General features: G+C 44.9%; 1 protein-coding gene across 2 annotated transcripts in view; it reads left to right on the top strand.

Moving 5' to 3' along the window:
- Window positions 1-16,036, top strand: part of LOC132386033 (citrate synthase, mitochondrial) — a 40,144-nt gene extending 24,108 nt beyond the window's left edge. For both annotated transcript variants that reach the window (XM_059958316.1, XM_059958317.1), the window contains exons 6-11: window positions 9,977-10,165; window positions 11,137-11,336; window positions 13,682-13,811; window positions 14,785-14,886; window positions 15,340-15,549; window positions 15,677-16,036. In XM_059958316.1, coding sequence (XP_059814299.1) covers window positions 9,977-10,165; window positions 11,137-11,336; window positions 13,682-13,811; window positions 14,785-14,886; window positions 15,340-15,549; window positions 15,677-15,847 — 1,002 coding nt within the window. In that variant the 3' untranslated portion in view covers window positions 15,848-16,036. The remainder of the gene's footprint in view (window positions 1-9,976; window positions 10,166-11,136; window positions 11,337-13,681; window positions 13,812-14,784; window positions 14,887-15,339; window positions 15,550-15,676) is intronic.
- The last annotated feature ends 254 nt before the right edge of the window (window positions 16,037-16,290 follow it).

Here is a 16,290-nt window from a genome sequence, read left to right as displayed (position 1 = left end):
AACAGGTTTGTTTGGCACGGACTCTGCAAGCAGGTCAGTGAATGGGCCAGAACGTGCATGCACTGCCAGACGGCCAAGGTGCAGCGGCACACCAAAGCTCTGCCGCAGCAGTTCCATCCCGCCCACCGGTGTTTCAACCACATTCATGTGGATATCGTGGGCCCCCTGCCAGTGTCGCGCAGAGCGCGGCACCTCCTGACTATCGTGGACTGGTTCACAAGATGTCCAGAGGTGGTCCTGCTCACCGAAACCACCTCCAAATCTTGTGCCCGGGCCCTGATCGCCACCTGGGTATCTTGCTTTGGTGTACTGGCCCATATTACCTCCGACAGAGGCGCCCAGTTCACCTCCAGCCTGTGGTCAGCTACGGCCAGCCTTTTGGGGACACAGCTACACCACACAACTGCCTACCACCCACAGTCGAACGGCCTGGTGGAACATTTCCACCGTCACCTGAAGTCGGCTCTCATGGCCCACCTGCGAGGAGCCAACTGGGTGGACGAGCTTCCCTGGGTCCTGCTTGGAATCTGCACGGCGCCCAAAGAGGATCTGCACACCTCGTCGGCCGAGTTGGTGTATGGCGCACCCCTGGTCGTCCCAGGAGAGTTCATACCAACCCCTAGGGGGCAAGAGGAAGAACCCGCAGCAGTCCTGGGCAGACTACGCAAGAAGCTCGGTAACCTGGCCTCCATACCCACTTCACAGCACGGACATAACCCGACCTGCGTACCCAAAGACCTGCAGAACTGTGAGTTCATTTTTGTACGACGGGGCAGACATCGGGCACCGCTACAGTGGCCCTACGAGGGGTCACTTACGGTGATCAGAAACAACGGGTCCACGTTCGTGCTGGACATTGGAGGGAGAAAGGAGGTTTTCATGATGGACTGCCTCAAACTGGCCCATGTGGACTTGGCGCAACTGGTCGAGATTCCGGCACCGCGGTGCAAAGGCAGACCTCCCAAACAGAGTCCGACCCAGACAGAGGACATTGGGGGGGTGTATCGCTGGTTCTGGCGGGGGGTGTGGTTATGTGGTGACCCACTTCCCAGTGCACTTGAACCGGCTCACAAATCGGCGCATGCCGGCCTTGAGGCCGGTCCCAAAGAGGGCACCAAGCCTGCTTCACCAGCAAGGGGGAAGAGCCCGCGCGCGGGACGGGACTGTGAACTTGTGCCCCCTACAGCATTCCTGCCCAGGGAGGGGGGAATCAGGAAGGCTTTAAAGTGAGGCTGCGAAGTTTGAATAAATCTCTTTTGTAACTGCAGCTCATCGACTTCGTGTCATTATTGAAGCGCTGCTTGTAGCACACCGCTACAAAATGATATATATGTACAATGTCTGAAATACATCTTATGGAAATGTTTGTTTAATGATGAAATTCAATAAAAAATAAATTACAAAAAATGAGACATTGATAGGATGCAAAACTGGGCTGAGAAGTGGCAGATGGATTTTAACCTAGATAAGTGTGAAGTGGTTCATTTGGATCGGTCAAATATAATGGTAGAATATAGCATTAATGGTAAGACTCTTGGCAGTGTGGAGGATCAGAGAGATCTTGGGGTCCGAGTCCATAGGACGCTTAAAGCAGCTGTGCAGGTTGACTCTGTGGTTAAGAAAGCATAGGGTGCATTGGCCTTAATCAATTATGGATTGAGTTTAAGAGCTGAGAGTTAATGTTGCAGCTATATGCGACCCTGGTCAGACCCCACTTGGAGTACTTTGCTCAATTTTGGTCGCCTCACTACAGGAAGGACATGGAAACTATAGAAAAGGTGCAGAGGAGATTTACAAGGATGCTGCCTGGATTGGGGAGCATGCCTTATGAGAATAGATTAGGTGAACTCGGCCTTTTCTCCTTGGAGCGACGGAGGATGAGAGGTGACCTGATAGAGGTACACAAGATAATGAGAGGCATTGATCATGTGGGTAGTCAGAGGCTTTTCCCCAGGGCCGAAATGGCTAGAGGGCATAGTTTTAGGGTGCTAGGAAGTAGGTACAGAGCAGATGTCAGGGGTAAGTTTTTTACGCAGAGAGTGTGTGAAATGGGATGCCAGCAGTAGTGGTGGAGGTAGAAATGATACAGTAATAACTCCTGGATGGTTACATGGAGCTTAGAAAACTGGAGGGCTATGAATAAAGCCGAGGTAGTTCTAAGGTAGGGACATGTTTGGCACAGCTTTGTGGGCTGAAGGGCCTGTATTGTGCTGTAGGTTTTCTATATTTCTGTTTCTAAAACTGTTCACAATACTTATAAAGTTGTCTGACCAATGCCTTATAAAGCCTCAGCATTATTTTCTAGTTCTCTTGAAATGAATGCTAACATTGCATTTGCTTTCCTCTCCATAGGCTCAACCTACAAATCCCTTTGCACTTCTGATTTCTGAATTTGCTCCACATTTAGAGTTAGTCTAGGCCTTTATTCCTTCAACCAAAGTATATGGTTATGCTCCTCCTTACTCTGTATTCCATCTGCCACTTCTTTGGCTATTTCTCCTAATGTAAGATGTAAGACATAAGAGCAGGATTAGGCCTTTCACCTGTTAAGTCTACTCCACCATTCCATCATTGCTAATTCCAGATCCCACTCAACCTTGCATCTTCCTTCTTGCCATAACCTTTAATGCTCTTACTGATCATGAATCTATCAAACACTGCTTTAAATATACCCATGTACTTAGTCTCCACTGAAGTCTGTGGCTCAGCCTTCCATAGATCTGGCTAAAAAAAAATTCCTCCTTACCTCTGTTCTAAAAGGTAAGCCCTTAGTTTAGAGGCTATGCCCTCTTCTGGATACCGCCCCCCCCATAGGAAACTTCTCCCCTATCAAGCCCTTTCAACATTCGGTAGATTTCAATGAGAGTTCCCTCCCCCCCCCCCCCCCCCCAAGCTCTAATTCCAGTGAGTACAGGCCCAAAGATGCCGAACACTCCTCATATGTTAACCCCTTTATTCCCATAATCATCTGTGAACTTCCTCTGGACTGTCTCCAATGATAACACATCCTTTCTGTGCTGGGGCTCAAAACTGTTGACAATACTCCAAATACAGCCAGATTAATGTCTTATAAAGGCTCAGCATTTTCTCCTTTTATAGTCTAAATAATTGTCAACATTGCATTTACCTACTTTACTACAGAATCAACTTATAAATTAACCTTCTGTGAGTTTTGCATAGGACTCCCAGTTTTGCCTGCACCTCTGATGTTTGAACCTTTTCCACATGTAGATAATAGTCCACACTATTCTTCCCTTTATATGGATTCTACATTTCCCAACACTGTTATCCTTCTGCACTTTTTTGCCCAATTCTCCCAAATTCTGCTACAATTGCATTGCTTCCCCTGCACTACCTACCTCCCCACTTATCTTCATATCATCTGCAATTTGCCACAAAGCTGTTAGTTCTTTTATTCAAATCATTGACAATGTGAAAAGTAGCGGTCCCAATTCTGACTCCTTAGGAACACTACTAGTTACTGGCAGCCAGCCAGAAAAGCCTCCTTTACTCCCACTCGTTGCATTCTGCCTATGAGTCATTCTTTTTTCAATACCAGTATTGTTCATGTAATGCCATAAGATTTTATCTTGTTAAGCAGCCTCATGTTAAGATGCCTTCTGAAAATTCAAGTGAATAGCATCCACTGCCTCCTTTGTCCACCCTGTTTGTTACATGCTCAAAAAAGCTCTTAACAGACTTTCCTGATTTTTGAGTCAATATTTTCCTTTTCAGATACCATGTTGACTTTGACATTTTATCATTAGTGCCAAAGTACCCTGAATCATCTTCCTTAATAATAGACTCCAACACGTTCCCAACCATTGTGATTGGGCTAACTGTCCTATAATTTATTTTCTTTTGCCTGCCTCTCTTCTTAAAGAGTGGAGTGACATTTACAATCTTCCAGCAATTCTTGAAAGCTCATGACCAGTGCACCTGTTACCTCTTTAGCAATCTCTTTCAGGGCTCTGGAATGTAGTCCATTTGGTGCGGTTGACATCCATCTTAAGATCTTTGAGTTTGCCTAGCACTTTTTCCTTTCTAATAGCAATGGCACTCACACCTTCGCTCGGATCTCTAGCACACTGCCAGTGTCTTCCACAGTGAAGACTGATGGAAAATACCCATTAAGTTCCTCTGTCATTTCTTTGTCCCCATTACTACCTCACAAACATTGTTTTCCAGTGGTCTAGTATCAACTCTCACCTCCCTTTTGTTCTTTATATAATTGAGAAAACTTCTGGTATCCTGGCATCCTGCTTTATATTATTGGCTAATCTGCCCTCATATTTCATCTTCTCCCTTCTTTTAGCTTTTTTACTTGCCTTTTGTTGGATTTACAAACTTCCCAATCATTCAGTTTCCCACTCAGTTTTGCTACCTTATATGTGCTTGGCTTTTGTGCAGTCCTTAACTTCCTTCATCAGCCACAGTTCCTTGCCCCGGCCATTTGAGAACTTAATCCTCTGTGGGACAAATCTGGCTTATTAAATAACATCCAATCTAAGTCAGCCACTCCCCTAATAGGCTCAAGTAAAAGCTGCCCTAAAATGCCATCTTGTGGGCATTGAACAAGTTCCTCTATTGCGAATCGACACTTAACACAATTTACCCAATCCCCTTGCATATTGAAGTCCCCCATTACAATTGTATCATTACCCTTATTACCCTTATGGCTTTTCTAGCTCCCTTTGCAATCTCAACCCCTTATCTTGGCTACTATCTCAATCCCATATCTTGGCTACTATTTGAGGGTTATATAGTATATGATTTCCATAATGGTGTTTTTACACCCCTGCAGTTTCTTAACAGCACCCACAAAGATACAGCATGCTCTATTCCTGTGACACCTGTTTATAAAGATGTAAGTCTATCTGTTACCAACAGAGCCATAACACCACCTGTGCTTTCAAGAATATAAAAGAGGATAGTAAAAGTTTCTTTAGGTATGTGAAGAGGAAACAATTAGTTAAGACCAAAGTTGGGCCCTTGAGGACAGAAACGGCTGAATTTATTAAGGGGAACAAGGAACTGGCAGATGATTGAACAGGTACTTTGGATCTGTCTTCACTAGGGAAGATGCAAACAATCTTCCAGATGTAATAGTGGCCAGTGGACCTAGGGCCAAGGAGGAACTGAAGGAAATTCACATTAGGCAGAAAATGGTGTTGAGTAGACTGATGGGACTGAAGGCTGATAAATCACCAGGAGTACTTAAAGAGGTGGCTCTAGAAATCGTAGATGCATTGGTAATCATTTTCCAATGTTCTATAGTTTCAGGATCAGTTCCTGAGGATTGGAGGGTAGCTAATGTTATCCCACTTTTTAAGAAAGGAGGGGGACAGAAAACAGGGAATAATAGACCAGTTTGCTTGACATCAGTGGTGGGAAAGATGCTGGAGTCAATTATAAAAGATGAAATAGCAGCACATTTGGATAGCAGTAACAGGATCGGTCCGAGTCAGCATGGATTTACGAAGGGGAAATCATGCTTGACTAACCTTCTGGATGTTACTATGAAAATGGACAAGGGAGAGCTAGTGGATGTAGTGTAGCTGGACCTTTAGAATGCCTTTGATAAGGTCCCACATAGGAGATTAGTGGGCAAAATTAGAGCATATAGTATTGGGGGTAGGGTACAAACATGGTTAGAAAATTGGTTGGCAGACAGAGTAGGGATTAATGGGTTCCTTTCAAAATGACAGGCAGTGACTAGTGCAAGGGTACTGCAAGGTTCGGTGCTGGGACCGCAGCTGTTTACAATATACATTAATGATTTAGATGAAGGGATTAAAAGTAACGTTGGCAAATTTGCAGACAACACAAAGCTGGGTGGCAGTGTGAAATGTCAAGAGGATGTTATGAGAATGGAGGGTGACTTGGACAGGTTGGGTGAGTTTAATGTTAATTAAACATTAATGTTTAATGTGGATAAATGTGAGGTTATCCACTTTGGTGGCAAGAACAGGAAGGCAGATTACTAGCCAAATGGTGTCAAGTTAGGAAAAGGGGAAGTACAATGAGATCTAGGTGTCCTTGTTCATCAATCACTGAAAGTAAGCATGCAGGTACAGCAGGCAGTGAAGAAAGCTAATGGGATGTTGGCCTTCATAACAAGGGGAGTTGAGTATAGGAGTAAAGAGGTCCTTCTGCAGATGTATAGGGACCTTGTGAGACCCCACCTGGAATATTGTGTGCAGTTTTGGTTTCCAAATTTGAGGAAGGACATTCTTGCTATTGAGGGAGTGCAGCGTAGGTTCACAGGGTTAATTCCTGGGATGGCGGGACTGTCATATGTTGAAAGATTGGAGCGACTGGGCTTGTATACACTGGAATTTAGAAGGATGAGAGGGGATCTGATTGAAACATATAAGATTATTAAGGGATTGGACACGCTAGAGGCAGGAAACGTTGCAGAAGTTCAGAACAAGAGGCCACAGTTTAAGAATAAGGGGTAGGCCATTTAGAACGGAGTTGAGGAAAAACTTTTTCACCCAGACGTTTGTGGATCTGTGAAATGTTCTGCCTCAAAAGGCAGTGGAGGCCAATTCTCTGGATGCTTTCAAGAAATAACAAAATAGAGCTCTTAAAGATAGCAGAGTCAAGGATATGGGGAGAAGGCAGTAACTGGGTACTGATTGTGTATGATCAGCCATGATCACATTGAATGGCCTGAAGGGCTGAATGGCCTACTCTTGCACCTACTGTCTATTGTGTGTCCATTTGATACAAAGCGTATTCATTGATGTTAAACTTTCGGTCATGACTCAGTGATGCCCAGCATCTAATTGTTGTCCACCTTATTCCAAATGCTACACGCATTTAAATTCAACACCCTCAGTTCTGCATTGTTTGCCCTTTAAAATTTTGCCTCTGCAATACATATTAAGTTGTTGCTTTGTCTGCATTTGTACCTAATCATTGGCTTTTCCTTTCTTACATTCATGTTACATCCATCATAAGAACTTGAGAAATAGGAGAAGGAGTAGGCCATCTGGCCCATCATATCTGCCCAGCTATTCAATAAGATCATGGCTGATCTGTCTGTAAACTCAGCTCCATCTTCCTGCCTTTTCCCCATAACCCTTAATATCCCTACTATGTAAAAACCTATCTAACTGTATCTTACATATATTTAATGAGGAAGCCTCAACTGCTTCCCTGGGCAGAGAATTCCACAGATTAACCACTCTCTGGGAAAAAGAGTTTCTCCTCATCTCCATCTTAAATCTTTTTCCCAGAATCTTGAGGCAATTCTAGTCTTACCTACCAATGGAAACAACTTTCTTATTTCTATCTTATCTATCCCTTTCAAAATTTTGTGTGTTTCTATAAGATCCCCCTCATTCTTCTGAATTCCAGAGAGTATAGTCCCAGGCGACTCAATCTCGCCTCGTAAGTTAACCCCTTCATCTCTGGAATCAATCTGATGAATCTCATCTGCCGGTATATCCTTCCTCAAGCATGGAGGCCTGAACTGCACACAGTACTCCAGGTGTGGCCTCACCAGTACCCTATATAGTTGCAGTATGACCTCACTGTTCTTGAATTCAGTCCCTCTAGCAATGAAGGCCAAAGTTCCATTTGCCTTCTTAATAACCTGTTGTATCTGCAAGCCAACTTTTGCAATTCATGAACAAGCACTCACAAGTCCCTCTACACAACGGCATGCTGCAATCTTTCACCATTTAAATAATAATCGGGTCTTCAATTATTCTTTCCAGTGGATGATCCCATACTTACTAACGTTGTATTCCATCTGTCAGACCTCGGCCTACTCACTTAACCTATCTATATCCCTCTGCAGACTCTCCACATCCTCTGTACAATTTGCTTTCCCACTCAGTTTAGTGTCATCAGCATATTTTTGCTATGCTACACTCAGTCCCCTCTTATAAATCATCAATATAAATGATAAACAGCTGTGGGTCCGGCACCAACCCCTGTGGCACCCCTCTCACCACTGACTGCCAACTGGAGAAATACCTATAGATACCAACTCTCTGCCTCTATCGATTAACTAATCCACTATCCATGCCAAAACACTTACTGAACTCCATGCATCTGTATCTTATGTATAAGTCTCTTGTGTGACACCTTATCAAACACCTTCTGGAAATCCAAGTATACGACATCCCCTCCATCCACTGCACCCATTATGTCCTCAAAGAACTCCAGTAAATTTGTCAAACAGGACCTGCCCTTTTCTGAATCTATGCCGTGTCTGTCTAATGGAACCACTCCTTTCTGAATGTTTTGCTATTTTTTCCTTAATGACAACTTCAAGCATTTTCCGGACTTTAGATGTTAAGCTAACTAGCCTAAGTTGCCCATGTTTTGTCTACATCCTTTTTAAAAAAGTGGCGTGACATTTGCTGTCTTCCAGTCTGCTGGGACCTGCCCAGAGTCTAGAGAATATTGGTAAATGATTACCAAAACGTCTGCTATAACCTCTGCCAGTTTCCTCAGTACCTTGGGATGCATCCCATCAGCATCAAGGGACTATCTATCTATAGGCCCTACTTGTAAACGTGCTGGCTCATCCTTACCTCAATCATACTGGACCCCATCCCTCTGCGTTATTAGCCTAAACCACTCCCAACAAGCTCTAGTAAATCTGATCACAAGAAATTTGTTCCCCTTCAGATTCAAGTGTAACCCATCCCTCCCATACAGGCTCCACCTGCCTCAGAAGAGGGCCCAATCATCCAGAACATGTCTGCTGCCACAGCAACACCTGACCCTCCACCTTTCTTTGTATCATCTGCGAACATGGCTGTAAAGCCATTAATTCTGTTCTAAATTCATTGATGTATTAAAGTGAAAAGAATCAGTCCCAACACCAACCCCTGTGAAATGAACCGGAAAACGCCCCCTTTATTCCCACTCTTTGCCTCTCACTAGTCTTCTATACCTGAAGGAAACCATGCTAACTTTGTACTGTTTTGGCCTATCTCACCAAGTACTTCATCAGCTCGTCCTTAACAATTGACTAACGTCTTTCAAAACACTGAAGTCAGGCTAAATGGTCTATAATTTTATTTCTGCTGCCTTCCTCCATTCTTAATGAGTGCAGTGACATTTGCAATTTTCCAGTCCTCTGGCACCATGCCAGAGTCCAATGATTTTTGAAAGATCATTTCTAATGTCACCACAAACTCTAATGCTACCCTAGGGTACAGTTCCTCTCGATCTGGGTCAGCTTTTTATGCACCTTCTGTCTTGTAACTGCACCCACTTCTCTTCCTTCACACACTACAACATCAGGCACACTGCTGGTATCTTCCACAGTGAAGACTGATGCAAAATATTCTTTTAGTTCATCAGCTATCTCCTTGAACCCCATTAATATGTTTCTAGTAGTCCTATATCCACTCTCATTTCTATTTTTTTAACATATTTGAAAAATCCACTGACATTAATTGCTAGCTTGCTTTCATATTTCATCTTTTCTAATGATTTTTTTAGTTGTTCTCTGTAGGTATTTTAAAACTTTTTAACTAATTTTTGCTTTGTTATATGCCCTTTCTTTTCTTTTTACAATAACTTTGACATCCCTTGTCAGCCAGGGTTGTACTGTTTACCATTTGAGTATTTCTTCATTTTTTGGAATATATCTGCGAGGCTGGGTCCGACGGAGTTTTCATTGTGTGCTGTGTCTGCGAGGCTGAGTCGGGTGGCGCCGTGGAACTCCATAGTGGGGGTATTCCCTTCTGCCGCCTGTGTGGGATGGCAAGTCTGTCGGGACCCTGGGGACTTGTGGAAACTGTGTGGTGATTTCTTTTGAACTTATAGTCCCTTAATATCTTTGGACTATTTTTACTGTGCCCATGGTCTTTTTTTTATCAATTATGCTATTTTTTGCACTGTTCAGGGAAGTATGGGAGTGAGGTTGGAGAATGTGAAGGATTATTCTTTTCCCTCCCCCCATGAGTAATCCCATGCTGTCAAGCTATTTCTTACCCTTGTACAGGTCACATGGGTGTCCCGCGAATGGGCACGGAGGGCAGCCCTGCCCTCCCACGTGGTCACCATGTTAGACAACTTCCCCAACAACCTGCACCCCATGTCACAGCTGAGTGCAGCAATCACAGCCCTCAACAGTGAAAGCAGCTTTGCCCAAGCCTACTCAGGTGGAGTCAACAAGACCAGATACTGGGAGGTAAGGAGGGGTTGAAGATGATTGGGGGGAGGGGCTTTGCATTGTCCAAGTGGTATGAAGGAGGGTGAAGGGATGTTTTGTGCAAAGTGTGGGTGAGGGATATAAAACTCACTATACTTGCTATACCATGAAAACTGGGAAGTAAGGAGGGAGAGTGAAGGAGGGGTTCTGTGAGGTGGAGGAGACAGTGAGGCATGAAAGCTCCTTACTCCATGGGTCAGCATGACGAGATACTGGGAGGTGAGCTGGGGCAGACTGAAGGTATTGTCCAGTCCAGTGGTTCCCTGTCCAAGGGAACAAAGGACCAAGTTCTAGGTGGTAAGATGGGGGAGTGAAAAGAGGGATGGTTATGTGGCAGTGAGAGAGCAGATTTGTGGGATAGGACATTGCAGAGTATCTGTGTAGGTGTAATCTAGAGCAGGGAGTCAAATCTCAACTACAGCAACATGTACAGGGATGTACAGTATTGAGAGGTAAACATTTAAGGTGATGATGGCCAGGTCTGTTTGGGATATTGATGGGCCAGTTCTCTTGTGAGGAGTGCCCTAGTTTGCCAGTGCGAGGGTCTAGTCAATACTCTAACAAGACCAAATGAGGAGGATGTGGCAGGTGTGTGAAGAAGGTTGGGGATGAGGTGGACAAAGATAGGGCAATGCGTTGAGTGAATCTGGGGTGTGCCTTCACATGCAGAGTGAGGTGGGTAATCCTATGTGTTTTTTTACGCCTAGACTCAGTAATAAGGGTTTGTACTCTTTGAGTGGGGATAACCCATTCACCAACTGCTTTCGGCTCAGCTCCCTATTTCTAGGCAACCAGAAGTGTCACTGCAGGAGATGTGGTACCTGTCATGGTTTAACCCTAAGCTTAATCCTCAGGCCTCCAAGCTCTAACATTTGTTGAAGACATTTCAGTGTAGGTTTAAGCTGACTCTTTTTTCTCCTAACCTGTCTTTCCTTCACCCTCCCCTGCAGTTTATCTATGAGGACTCAATGGACCTCATTGCCAAGCTGCCTTGTGTGGCAGCAAAGATCTACAGGAACTTGTACCGGGAGGGCAGCAGTATCGGGGCCATTGACTCTGACCTGGACTGGTCTCACAACTTCACTAACATGCTGGGTTATACACAGCCTGAGTTTACTGAGCTGATGAGATTGTACCTTACTATCCACAGGTCAGTATCGCTCACACACTCTCTCTGGTTGGGATGTGGGGGTCAATTGGAATATAAGGAACATAGAACAATACAGCACATTACAGGCCCTTCAGCCCACAATGTTGTGCTGACCCTCAAACCCTGTCTCCCATATAACCCCCCCCCCCACCTTAAATTCCTCCATATACCTGTCTCCATATATTTAGTCTCTTAAACTTCACTAGTGTATCTGCCTCTACCACTGACTCGGGCAGTGCATTCCACACACCAACCACTCTCTGAGTGAAAACCTTCCTCTAATATCCCCCTTGAACTTCCTACCCCTTACCGTAAAGCCATGTCCTCTTGTACTGAGCAATGGGGCCCTGGGGAGGAGGCGCTGGCTGTCCACTCTGTCTGTTCCTCTTAATATCTTGTACAGCTCTATCATGTCTCCTGTCATCCTCCTTCTCTCCAAATTGTAAAGCCCTAGCTCCCTTAATCTCTGATCATAATCCAAACTCTCTAAACCAGGCAGCATCCCGGTAAATCACCTCTGTACCCTTTCCAATGCTTCCACATCCTTCCTATAGTGAGGCGACCAGAACTGGACACAGTACTCCAAGTGTGGCCTGACTAGAGTTTTACAGAGCTGCATCATTACATTGTGTCTCTTAAACTCTATCCCTCGAATTATGAAAGCTAACACCCCATAAGCTTTCTTAGCTGCCCTATCTACCTGTGAGACAACTTTCAGGGATCTGTGGACATGTACCCCCAGATCCTTCTGCTCCTCCACTCTACCAAGTATCCTGCTATTTACTTTGGACTTTACCCTGGAGTTTGTCCTTCCAAAGTGTACCACCTCACACTTCTCCGGGTTGAACTCCATCTGCCACCTCTCAGCCCACTTCTGCATTCTATCACTGTCTCTCTGCAATCTTCGACAATCCTCTACACTATCTACACCACCACCAACCTTTGCGTCGTCTGCAAACTTGCCAACCCACCCTTCTACCCCCACATCGAGTTTATTAATAAAATTGCTGAGTGTCCTCAGTAATCATACCCAGAACCATCTTACTTCCCTTTGTAGCAATGTACAGAACCCTGGAGGAGCTCAATGGCTTGGGCAACATCTGTAGAGGACAATGAATGGTTTATGTTTCAGCCAAAGACACTGTTTATTTCCCTCCATAGATGATGGCTGACCTGCTGAGTTCCTTCAGCATTTTGTGTGCGTGGCTTTATATTAATTGATCAATTGGAGAACCCTTGTTTTTCCATAGGTCAGTGAGGTCCTTTGCCTACCTTCTGTTTTGTATTGCGAGTGGAGATAGCTGGTGTGCAGAGGCTTCTTGAGAGTCAGGAATGACACCCTGCCTGCGACTGGTGTGATAGGTGCTCCTACACCTTATCTTCACCATCATTCAGGGCCTGAGACAGTACCTTCAGATGAGGTGATGCTTCACCGTGAGCATGTCAGTGTAATCTTATCTGGTGTTCCTGATGTGGCCTCCTCCACATCAGTGAATCCTGAAGATTGTGGGACCATTTTTGTGCTTCTCTCTGCTTCAAAAGCTGAGATTTCCTATGGACAGCCTGTTTCAGTCCAGCTTCTCATTCCCTTCCAAATTGTTGGTTGTAACTTCTTCTACAACAATGATGAGGTCAGTCTCAGGTTGGAAGAGCAACACTTCATGTTCCATCTGGGTAGCCTTCAGTCTGATGGCAGGAACACTGATTTTACAACTACATGCTCCCCCTTGTCACTTTTTTATCATTAACCAATCTGTATGCATTCTCACCACTTCTCACTTATTCTTTTCACTTTTTACGTTTATTCCAGTCCCTTCTATTAGTTTCCATTTCATTCAGCCATTTATTGCTCCCACCTGTCACTTTCCAACTTCTCACTTCATACCCCCATATCTCACCCATTCATCTCCCCCTCACCTTGTCTCACCTGTCTCCTGCCAGCTTGTACTCCTTTTCCTCATACCACATTCTTATTCTTGTTTCTGCCTCCATCCTTTGCAGTCCTAATGAAATTCTCATCCCAAAATGTCAACTGCCCATTCCTTTCATGAGTGCTTCTGACCTGCTGTTTCCCCCAGCTTATGGAGTAGAGCTCCAGATTTCCAGCACCTGCAGTGTAAAATCTCCTATGTTCTGTACCTGCCCTACTCTCTGACTTGCTAATGAACAGGATGTATTCTAGTCCCACACAATGCAAAAGAGGTGGCCATGATATGGGACTACATGTGAGGAAGTGGTACAGGGTTGGGGTTAAAGAAGTGGTCAGTCTGGAAGATGGTCCAATAAGTCTTTTCTCTAAAATCTCTGAGCCCATCATGTTACCTCCACTGTTATCTTGTTTGCAGTGACCATGAGGGTGGGAATGTGAGTGCACACACTTGCCACCTGGTAGGAAGTGCCCTCTCTGACCCCTATCTGTGCTTTGGGGCTGCTATGAATGGACTGGCTGGCCCTCTTCATGGACTTGCCAATCAGGTAAGGCGCTGGCTGTACTGGGAGAGGCTAAGGGGGCAATTCGATCCATAGTGGGGCACTGAGGTCAGAAGGATAGTTTGATCCAGGATGGGACATCATGGTCACTGGAGGCCTGTGACTACTGATGTGCCATAGGGGTCGGTCTGAATATGATGTTGTTTATCATCTTCTTTAGTTGTCTTGATTGTAAAGTAGGAACCTGGATTTGAAGATGTGGTTAGTGGATCACACATTTGTGAACAATATCACACTGCTTGGGGATAGTGAGTTAGGATGGTGGAAATATATGTTTGTGATTATTGGAAATACACATGAGTTGGGGAGGGTGAACTCTAGGGAATTCCTGAACCCCATGATCTCCTTATGAGTGTAAGTGTAATTGGATTTCAATGTATTGGTGATTACTGAGGTATCAAGTACCTTAACACCCTACCTATGGATTAAACACTCCCTCAGCCCTATCTAGTCAGTCAAGAAGCGGAACAGAAATAGATTCTTCTAGATCATACTAACCTGACCTGCCTAGATCTATCTCATAATTTTGAGACTTCCAAGAAGATCTCTCCTCATTTTTCTGTGTTTTAGGGAATAAAATCCTAATTTATTGAATTTGTATTTAACCAGACAATGGGTGACTACCCTGGAGAAATCTTGAGCCACCATGTCTGCTTTTGAGAAGGGCTGTAATAAGTCATCAATGAGTACTTGTCACTGGAGATTCAGCTTATATAATTTTTGAGTGAGGAGTCCCCATAACAAGAGCAAGAGAGTGTCAGGGGTTCATCTCTGGTGGAAAGAGAGGGTGGGCATGAGATGATCTGGTTTCCTGCAACTGGAATGCTCTCAATCAGTAGTAGTCATGGATAGCAGTTAGAAGTGGAGGGTAGGGGGGAGTTGGGTGGGAGAAAGAGTAAGGGAGGGGGAGAGGGAGATTCCAATACTGATGTGATTGTGTTCTGCCCTCAACACTCAGGAAGTGCTGATCTGGCTGACTAACCTGCAGAACAAGCTAGGTGGTGATGTGTCTGATGAGAAGCTAAGAGACTTCATCTGGAACACCCTCAATTCTGGCAGGGTGAGTAGGTGAAGAGTGGTGAGCCAAGAGTTGGGATGGTACCTACTGGGGAGAGAAGGAAATGGATAGTCTAACAAGGCCAAGGGGAGTTTGTGGGCTATTTCAGGAAGAGAAATATGAGGGGTAGGTGGGGTGTAGAAACTGGTGGGGAATAGGAGTGGATAATCTGTGATGAAGGAAGGGTGGAAGGTCTGGTGGAAGTGAGGTGATCAGTCTATGGCAGGGAAGGACAATTTCTGGTAGTGGAGCAAGGGCAAAGCAGGATTCAGTCTGTGAGGGTGGGAGCTGGGAGTGGTTTAGTCTGTGAGCAGGTGGTGGTGTTGGTGGGCTGGTATCCTCGGTTGTAAGGGATGTGTGATGGAAGACAGAGAGATGGGATTAGGGCTTCTCTTAGCCTTACCTTGGGCGTTGTGCGTGGTCAAACCGGAGTAGTGACTGTCTGTTGGATTACAGGTGGTACCAGGCTATGGCCATGCCGTGCTGAGGAAAACTGATCCCCGTTACACCTGCCAAAGAGAGTTTGCCCTCAAGAACCTTCCCAATGACCCCATGTTCAAACTAGTGTCTCAGCTGTACAAGATTGTGCCAGGTGTTCTCCTGGACCAAGGTAAAGCCAAGAACCCCTGGCCCAATGTGGATGCCCACAGTGGTGTCCTGCTTCAGGTGAGGAAGATGGCACGGTTGGGGAAAGGGTGTAACTTCTCTCTCTTTCAGCCTATGCAAAGAATGAAATTGGTGAACCCCTAAACCCTTTAACCCTCTCTCTGTCTTTCTCCCCCCTCCCCCACAGTATTATGGAATGAAGGAGATGAACTACTACACTGTGCTGTTTGGGGTGTCACGAGCCCTAGGCGTGCTCTCCCAGCTGATATGGAGCCGTGCCCTAGGATTCCCGCTGGAGCGTCCCAAATCCATGAGCACAGACGGTCTGATCCAGCTAGTACAGAATAAGATGGAGTAACATCTGGGCTCTGTAGTTTCTACAAAATGTACATCACTGGAGGAAGAGGAGGTGCTAATTAGTGCCGTTGGAGAATGGCACAACCTAATGAATGAGACATTGTATTCTGTATTTGTTTCAGCTGGGTGGTGTGGGTCACTGACACCAAGGGTACAGGAAAAATAACACAGAGGGCCGTACTTAATTTAATTATTGATATCAGTTTCTTTTGTAATGTGCTTATAGTGACCTATGGACACAAAGGTAAATGGACACACTCCTTGAGAAATGTGTGAAGCAAGGTGAGCAAGTCTTGAGTGATCTCTCTCTCTCTTTTCCTCTCACTATGATGACTTAAGCAGAAAAGATATATAGTTATTGAAATCTACATATCTTGTCTCATACCCCAAGTTGTTAAGCATTCAGAATAAGAAAATAAATGTTTTATTACTTAGCTCAGGTGT

Source organism: Hypanus sabinus (assembly GCF_030144855.1).
Source record: "Hypanus sabinus isolate sHypSab1 chromosome Y unlocalized genomic scaffold, sHypSab1.hap1 SUPER_Y_unloc_8, whole genome shotgun sequence".
In the NCBI taxonomy this organism is placed as follows: domain Eukaryota; kingdom Metazoa; phylum Chordata; class Chondrichthyes; order Myliobatiformes; family Dasyatidae; genus Hypanus; species Hypanus sabinus.
Note: the sequence above shows the minus strand (reverse complement) of the source record. Positions and strands in the feature narration are given on the sequence as shown.